At 50.0% G+C, this 9,611-nt stretch overlaps 1 protein-coding gene across 1 annotated transcript; it reads right to left on the minus strand.

The window, feature by feature from the left end:
* Positions 1–2,922: 2,922 nt before the first annotated feature.
* On the minus strand, positions 2,923–7,595 carry LOC149326065 (uncharacterized). Its single transcript, XM_089563575.1, has 4 exons — positions 7,508–7,595; positions 7,265–7,354; positions 6,813–6,866; positions 2,923–6,741 (listed from the first exon to the last, which is right to left on the minus strand). The coding sequence occupies exons 1-4, from the start codon at positions 7,539–7,541 to the stop codon at positions 5,747–5,749; spliced, it is 1,173 nt and encodes a 390-aa protein (XP_089419701.1). The 5' UTR covers positions 7,542–7,595; the 3' UTR covers positions 2,923–5,746.
* Positions 7,596–9,611: the final 2,016 nt, after the last annotated feature.

The raw sequence follows: 9,611 nt of genomic DNA on the forward strand, positions 1-9,611 counted from the left end.
CACAGACTCCACCAAGTCACCAGGTGAGCGGTCCATCTCCCACATCCATCGCACCCCCTCCCCCGTCCTTCCAAAACCGGTTTTACTCACGCCCCTCCACAACTACTCCACTTTCACCCCTCCCTACCGACAACGCTATTGCTCTCATACAGCAATCCCTTGCTCCCGTCCTATTGGCCTTACAACAACTGACGGCTCGCGTCGAGCAACTAGAGCACCATCTCCTCTCCCTCGCGTCCTCTGCCCCACCCTCTCCCGACGCAGACTCCAATGCTCCCCCTCGAAAGCGCGCAAGCGCCCCTCTAGTGCCTAACCTCGACACAATGGAGGAAGACCGGCATGATGAGTGATATCATGCGACACACATCCCCACCCCAAAACCCTCTAATTATTTGGCAGTGGAACTGCCGCGGTTTTCGTCGCAAGAAAAATGCCCTCTTGCAACACATGCAGATTACTGGCGTTAACCCAGACGTCATCGCACTGCAGGAAACGCACGGTGCCTTTTCTCTGCCAGGTTACGACCATTTTACTCAGCCAAGTATAGTCATGAAGAGAAAAGGACATCAAACGCCCCCTCCTCCGCCGACTTTGACGGTTACATACATACGGCGCACGATACCCACCATTCAGGAAGATACATCCCACCTCAACTCCGGGACGAAAGAGCATGTCCTGACACACTCCACCTATCAGGGTCACCGTATCACGATTTTAAACTGCTACTGGACTCCCTCCGACTCCAAAACCAGCATCCCACCTTTGCATACGGCCCTTCCTGCCTCTAATGTCCCTACTACTTTCGTCCTTCTTGGTGACTTCAACTGCCCACACCCTGCATGGGGATACGACCGTACTTCAGCCTCCGGACGAAAACTCGACCGCTTCGCCAGTATTCATCACCTCACCCTCCTGAATGACACGTTCATGCCTACACGTCTAGGATGTGGAGCACAATCCGACACAAACCCCGACCTCGCATGGATTCGCAGCGATCTCCGCGCTTCTTGGAGTAATACGGGTGACACGATGGGGAGTGATCACTGTATTCTTCAGATAACGCTCACGTCCCAGCGACCCTCCAGACCACCCGGAACACACCTACCTCCCACTATGCTCGTAGACTGGCCAAAGGCTCGGCCGGCCCTCGACTCCTTATCAGTCTCACTCGAGGACCCCGAAAAATGGTGTAGCGCCATTATGGAGACCGTCTCCCAACACACCAAACATATCCACCGATCTCCCGACTATCCATACATTGACACACACCTACTTGGGCTATGGAAACAACGTCGCCGGGCCATAAAAGCTTGGCGCAACTGTAGATCTAGCCACGCATTGAAAAGAAAAGTTGCTGAACTAACGCAAGCAGCCCAAGAATACGCTGACCAACTAGCCACGAACAACTGGCTTCAGCTCTGTGATGACATGGTCGAGAGACTCCACACTCCAAAAGTCTGGCACATTATGCGCACCCTACTTGGACAGGGTAAACCTCGTAACACACTTCAAAAGCTACAGTTGGCCCTCTCCGTCTCACAAGAAGAGCTGGTTGAGCAAATCCGAAATCAATTTTACCCATCCTCTACTTCTCCTGCCAGCTCCCCGTCATACCCTTACACCGAAGAAGAAGCAGACGAACAAGGAATGAATTCCGACTTTACATTCGCCGAACTTCAGGCTGCTCTACGCTCCCTTAAGCGAAACACAGCACCCGGCCCAGATAAAGTTACCTATGGTATACTCCGTAATCTCCCCGATTCAAAACTAGACGAACTTATTCAGATTATTAATACTGTTTGGCGCTCCGGGAAAATTCCCGCTGCATGGAAAGAGGCACACGTAATTATGATTCCGAAACCAGGAAAATCCTCTGCGCTCATCACTAACCTCCGACCTATATCCATGACTTCTTGCCTAGGGAAGCTGATGGAGAAGATGGCCCTTACCCGCCTCGAATGGTACCTGCATACCAATCGCTGTCTTGCTCCCACTATGGTCGGATTCCGCGCCCACGTATGCACACAAGACATTGGGCGGCAAATCTATGAGGATTTGTACGCCTTCCCAAGCAGAGCACAGCTTCGAGTCTTGACCGGCGTGGATATCAAAAAGGCTTTTGATAATGTCGCCCACTCCGCAATTCTCACCAACCTGGCAGACACTCGCCCTGGGGTCCGCATGTTCAACTACATCAAAGACTTTCTTACAGACAGGACCCTCCGAATCATTGGCCCCGACGGCACACCTTCCGCCCCCTTTCCCCTCACCGCAGGTACACCACAGGGATCCATTCTTTCACCTATGCTTTTCAACTTGGCAATGAAAGAACTGCCCCGAAAACTCGCTGAAATTCCTGGCCTACGCCACGCTATATATGCGGATGATATCTCTCTCTGGTCTACCACAGGAAACGCCGGGGAACTAGAATCCACTTTGCAGCAAGGCCTCGACGTCGTTCAGGAGCATGCACGCCGCATAGGTATGAGTTGTTCCGCCGAAAAGTCGGAATACATCGTGGTTTCTAACGCTCCTCAAAAAACCGCTTCTTCCTACCGCGAACTCATTCAACTCTCTCTCGCGCAAACCCCTATTCCCCGACGGAGCCACATCAAGATCCTTGGCTTCACTTTTCAACAAGATGGCAAGTGCAACGTGTGGCTTAGCCAACTCCTGCAACAACTGAACCAAATTCGCCACATGCTGTCCCGCATATCTCGTCAAAAGCATGGACTCAGAGAACACGAACTCCGTCGAGTTATAGAAGCACTCGTTTATTCGAGGGTCATGTACGCCTACCCCTATCAACGCCTCACATCCTCTCAAGTAAGCAAACTGGAAGCCTCTCTGCGTCGCTTCACTCGATTAGCCATGGGAGTTCCCATCTACGCCGCAAATGCTCTGATCGCAGACGCCGCCATTTTCAACTCCCTCGAAGAACGCGCAGCAGCACACCACCGAGCCCAGATACACCGTCTCTCTACCTCCGAGCAAGGCAGAGACCTCCTCAGCCTTTTCGGACACACCATTTCCCAACTACCCCCGCTTCAACCATCTGCTCCCCCGTGGAAAAGCCTCCCGCGTCTTACTGTAAAACCCATTCCACGCCACATGTCTCCAACGATAAATCCCGGGAGGCGTGAAGCACTGGCGAACCATTTACCCGTACTGGGCCACGACACTTACTATACCGATGCCCATATCCTCGAGCACCAAGTAGTTACTGCAGTAGTCGGCCCTCGAAGCACCTCCACACATCTCCACACAGGAGTGCCCTCCTCAACCGACGCAGAAACTCTGGCCATAGCAGAGGCGATTACGCTTCACGACCACCTGTCCTCCACCATCACCATACGTGCAGACTCTCAGGCTGCCATACGCTCATTCGAATCTCAAAAACTCCCTCCCCATATCCTAGACACTTTGCTGCAATACCTAACAGCCCACCCTACGCTCCATGTCCGCCTTGAATGGATTCCTGGTCATCAAGGTATACCGGAGAATGAGCTTGCTCGTGCTCTGGCCCGTGAAAAAATACCACCGGGCCCTCCGACTGCCTGGCCAGCCCATTATAATCCCAAGGCAGACCGCGCTACACACCGACAGGACCGCCGCGAACACCTTCGCAATTTGCGGCACATGCGACGAACCCTTCCGTCACCCTCCCATTTCCTTTGCCGTGCTGACGCCTCTCTAATTCGACAGGCACAGACTAACTCCCTTCCCTGCGAACTGTATTCCCACTATATCCTTCATAAACCGGGCAAACCCGCCTGTCTCGTGTGCGGAGAGCATCCCTCCAACATTCATACATATTGGTTATGCCCCCGCGCAACTAACTCTCCCACCATACCTTCCTCGCATACCTTGCCTCCCCCCTTTCACCTCACGTGGGCCCGATGGACCGCTCCACCAACCTCTCTGCAGCCCACCCTCTGGCCGCTCCTCGCCGCCCACATCCGACGCATCCAAGGGACACGTGGCCCTACTCTGCCACCGCCGATAAATAGCGCCCACCAAACGGGCAACTAAGAAGGCTCGGACTTGAGCTGAAAAATAAAAGTTATCTCTCTCTCTCGTTCATGTTTGCTGTCATGCATTCTTTTACAAGCATAGGGTATGTTCATTATTTTACGGCTATTTTTTTAGGAAATGCAGTGCGTTTGTGTCTGCTGTCATGCATTCTTTTACAAGCATAGGGTATGTTCATTATTTTACGGCTATTTTTTTAGGAAATGCAGTGCGTTTGTGTCTGCTCATTCCATGCTCGCTTCTTTCTTTGTTGCATTGCAATGTACAATGACATATACAAGTACCACTCCTGCCCGGGCCTCCAAAAGGAGGCTGAAAGTATTGAATAAATAAATAAATAACAATATTTCTACAATGGAAAACATGCCTACAAAAGATTCCACCAGAAACTACAACAGGTTAAACACGGAGCTCAAATTCACATTTCTATAAAAGCAATTAGGAGCACAGGACCCCTAGCGGCCATACATACACAAGATGAAAATAACAGCAGACAAAGAAAAGTAGACAAAAAAACACACATTACAGCACCTGTGCACATGCACTTAGTCTTCTGCAGGACCTAGCATGGCTGTGCAGAGGGTCAGATGTGCTGCTGACCTGAAGGATGCGAGTTCAGTATTAGCTGCTTAGGCGGCAAAATCTCTACGGAGGGGAATTAGTACAAAGGCCCATGTATCCATATATCTAATTGACACCAAAGGATGCCAAGAGGGCAAGACCAATCACAGTTCTTCGCATTGCAAGACAAGTATTTGGGCTAGTCAGTTTGAATTCTCTGACATAATTCCAGCATAAAAAGACCTGGCACAGTGGCTCTGGCCACAGATTCCAAGGTTGGTGAGTCAATCATCGCTGTGGCCGCACTATACAAAAACATCCGTTTGCTGACCACATTAAAACTCGCATTAAAGAACCCCAGATGGTCTAACTTAATCTGGACCCATGCACTATGGAGTCCCTAATGGCTCTTTGGCACTTCAGGAGGCTAAACCCCACAATTCACAGTTCTCGGCACGAAAAATTGCATTCACAAGAGAGGCCATGTTAAACGAATGTAATGGCAGCATCTATCCCAGTGTATTGTGCGCTTTCTTGTGAATTTTTAATATGCCGCATTTATGTCCTCCAAAATGTCCCTCACAGCAAAGTTGTCACTTCATAATGCTACAAACGACGCGCCACCATCACTACTATTGTTCTGCAGGAATTTTTCACTTCACCGTAGCATACCACTACAGTAATTTGATCAGCATATTAAGGCGAAAGCCTTTAATGCCTCATCGTTGTCGACAGAAGGTTGTCAGCAGAGGCGTCACTCTTCTTCTAGTCAGACCAGAAAAAAAAAACCTTTGTGCACGATGGGATTCGAACCACCATCCTTCCGTTCCGCAGCCAAGCATGCTAATGCCTACAGTACTTCCTGCCAACGCATATGTAGTTCTCCTTGTCTAGGACGCTGGAGAGTGTTTGCAGAAAGGCGTTGAATCAGATGGATGCCTCCCAAACGCCCTCCAGTGTCTCCAGCATTTAAGATTCACAAACAATTGTGCACTTAATTAACATCTTAACCACACTTCAGTGACACAAGCAGCAACACTGCGCTAAAGGCTTTCGCCTCACCACACTTTAGGTCAACAAAGTGCCCCCCTGAATTTTTTTTGCCAATTTAGGGAAGCTAACCTGACGTCGGGAGTCCAAAGAAAATATTCACTTATGCCAATCGTGGCTTCATGTTTGTGATGGCTGCGCAAATTATTGTTACGTCAGTTGCATACTTCACAAGTGTGATTGGCATTCTGTCTCTCAGTATATGGAACACCTTCATGCGGCCAATTGCACGTTCCACATGTATCCGCACTTTTGAAATCTGCCGTGCCTCTTCAGTTTCTTTAGCTGACAGCTGCCTTTTCCCTCTTGTGAATGGCGGTACAACCAACTGAGCCCCCTGCCTTGCTACATCCTCCCTGGCTAAAAAGCCTCGGTCAGCCAAGACTACGTCACCTGCCTCCAAGCGCTCGATGAAGCCGCATTTGGTGACAATGATTTTGTCCGAGGATCGTCCAGCCCAGCACTTCGAAAGAAAGCTGATTGAGCCACATGGTGTAATTGCCACTAGAAATTTGATGGTGTTTGCTCCTTTGTAGTGGGAATATGTTTGGGATCGTGACGAGAAGCCCAGAGGTCTCTGGATTCTACACTCTGTACAATCAATTATTGCAATGCAGTCTGGATACTTTCTCTGCATCACCATGGGCATATTTCTTTTCGCATCTTCCTTTGATGGCCACACAATAAAGCGCTTTAGCTCGGCTGACAATAATGGGATGTTCTTGGCCATCACTCTGCCCACTGTTGTTTCTGACAGGCAAAACCTAAAGCCAAGGTCAGCATTGAGCAGTGCCAGCCGCAGCTTCATCAGGATGATGAGCACCACATCGGCAAGCTTACACCTGCTTGGTACATACATTCCAACTGTTTGCACAAGTGAAACAATAAACAGAAATGTTGCAATATTCGGCAAGCCTGTGTACAGCCGAACACACTGCTCTGTTAATGCCTGGGCCGAAAACGGAGCTGCTTGGTCACAAGTTCCATTGTCTTGTCCACCCTTTACCACAGCTTTTAGGACTTTGTTGTCTCTCTGCAGCCTGTCATTTTCTTTTTCCAGCATCTTGATTTTCACCTCCAACATGGCATACTGTTCCTCTGATAAAAGAAAGATTTGTTAGTTTACTCAAGAGACTTCAATGAAAGAACTCGAACGGTCATTTACTCACTGCAGATATAACATGGCACAGCAACAACTGGCACGGCACGTGATGGGAGGTCACCTACAACAAATAGTAACAAGCAATAAGAAAGCCTTGTGAAAACTGGATTTTTTATGCATGTCACAGCATGTTGCTAACACTTCCCTGAGCACAAAAAACTAATATATGATGGCTACAAGGAAACCAAGCCTACTCCTCACAACTGCTATTCACTGCAGTCATACTGGCGTCAACATATGAAAAAAGTCTGCTGAAAGAGCTGTAGCTGCTTCCTTCACATGCACCATTCATCAGCTCTTGCTTGTGTGAAACTCGCCTTCAAGCAACAGCTGTGTGCAGCATCGCACAAAAAACTGACAGTTGCAACTCGAGCAGCAATTTCTATAGTAACTGTGGCTGCAGGTTCGTGTACAGTGTGGACCTAGTTTTACTTGTCTAAGTTCAACTTCACACCCTACCTGGACTATCATCGTGCGTGGAGCAGACCACACTCGTGTCGATGTCACCGGACTCCAAAGAAACTTCGGCAGACGAATCTGGAGACGAATCTGGAATGAAGAAATTATGTAGTTTGGAAAATGGTGCTACACGATTTGGATAGCGATGTTTTATCGCTTTCTAGGCATTTCCATACACCACATCTGAAAAACGCAATTTGCTGCAGCTTCCAAAGGTCGCAACACACGAGAAACGTATCGTACTGCTTGCAGAGTCCCCGCGCTGCTTCAGCAACATCCCGCTCGGCGGCTCGCTGTGCTGCACGCTGCAGACGACCCGCTACAGCTTTTCTGTCCTTCTTCCTGTGTGCAAAGATGCTTGGCACGAAGTCCGGGTGGTGTGAATCTGACGACGGCCTCCCTGCGTTCATCAACGGCGGATAGTACTTCGCAGCACACGAGGTATACACAGATACGCACTGCTTGTGCTGTGTAGGGCGTTCAGTGCGCCAAGGAGCACGAAAATGTCGCAGGCATTGACGCCTGCGGCTTTGCGCGCAACTAGACAGCAATCATGCAGATCAAGAACCGAACAAGAAGCGACAATTTTTACCTGAGATGAAATGCTGGCCGCAGAGCCGATCCGTCGCCGAAGGTGTCCACTTGTCCCGCTTCACAGCCGCTATCCACTGCTTTCTGCGCTGTTCATCCGCAGGAAACTTGTGGAAACTTATCCCGCTTCCTTTCTTGTGCCTTTCGGCACACCCAACCGCCACACAACTAGTTGGCATGTCGCAAATGACGCTAAAAAAACAAAGAAGGAACAGCCGACACAGCACAACAAATGCGCTCGCAACGGGCCTTCTGCCTACACAGCGAAAGTCGGTGCCGACGCCAGCGCCACCGCTTCGCTTTGACGTCACGGCCTGACGCTTTTTTTTACCCTCGCACGCAGGCTGCGGGCGCGCTCCTACTCTCGACACCAGTCGTCATCTGTCGGCGCGCGCGGCCCGAGGGACTGCGGGTCGCGCCGGCGCCGCGCGTAGAACGCATGCTTACGTGTTCGCTTCTGCCGTTGTTGTGCTCCATCAGCTAACGTATGAGGGTGTGTGGTGTGCGTCACTACTCACATTTTCCCTCTTCCAGACAGTACTGCGGTTATCTTGCGCGCAGTTACTCGTTAACGTGACATCCGAGGGTAGTCGACCAGGTAGTGTACGGACTGGAAACCGGCACTTCTAAGCAGATTTCTGCGCTGTCGTGTCTGTTGTTGTCACCATTTACGTGCGATATCATCTATGATAATTTTACGCATCAGAATGTAGATCTATTGATTTGACTCAGTGGAGTAGTAACTGGATAGGCGAGCTGCAGACTGAAGGTTGTCCCGACGGAGCGCGTGTTTTCGATCACCAGCATGTGTTCGGCATCCTTGCGCTGAGCTTGCTCTTGTTCCCATTAAACACATTTCATGCACAGGATTGTAAGCACGACCGCTGCCGATTTCAGCTGCTTTTTCCGCACGCATGTCAAAGGTATCTGGGGGGTAAAGGTTTATCTATAGTATCTTTCTGCTGTTGGTATCTCCCTTAGTTTGGTTTGGTTTATTAAGGTTTTACGTCCCAAAGCGACTCAGGCTATGAGGGACGCCGTAGTGAAGGGCTCCGGAAATTTCGACCACCTGGGGTTCTTTACGTGCACTGACATCGCACAGTACACGGGCCTCTAGAATTTCGCCTCCATCGAAATTCGGTCGCCGCAGCCGGGATCGAACCCGCGTCTTTTGGGCCAGAGCCGAGAGCCGTAACCACTGAGCCACCGCGGCGGTGCGGTATCTACCTTATTCATAGGAAAATATGCGCGATTTCATTACATTTTCCACACTTAGCCAAACGGCTACGCAACGCTCTCACACGCGTCGAGAGCTCCTGAATAAAATAACCTGACTTCGGACCTCAGAATTAGTGAAAGCTAGATCAGCTGCTCACATCTATTCAAGCTTAGACAAATTAAGCGAAAGTACGTTTTTATGCACCAGGTTGCATAAACCATGACAAAATTTGTTTTCTGTTGGCGCTGCGACTCAGTTGAGCTCACAGCGGTATTTTGTTGATAAACTGGCGCGGCGACAAGAAAGCCCTGTTTGTGGAAGGGGGGGGGGGGGGTTATGGCCGGCCGGCAGGAAGGAATAAGAGTGCATGGGAATTGGAACTGCATGCTAGCCGCACACCTAATGCTTGATATTGAACAAAAAAGTTTTCTTTGCGGTGGAGCACCAAGACGGAAGCGATATAAGCACGGGCGCGTTCTAAGCGCCGGCACAATTAACCTGAATGTCAAACTGTCATTAAAACACGTCAATATTATC

This window comes from Amblyomma mixtum, chromosome 10 (assembly GCF_055824585.1).
Source record: "Amblyomma mixtum isolate Tamu chromosome 10, ASM5582458v1, whole genome shotgun sequence".
Lineage (NCBI taxonomy): Eukaryota > Metazoa > Arthropoda > Arachnida > Ixodida > Ixodidae > Amblyomma > Amblyomma mixtum.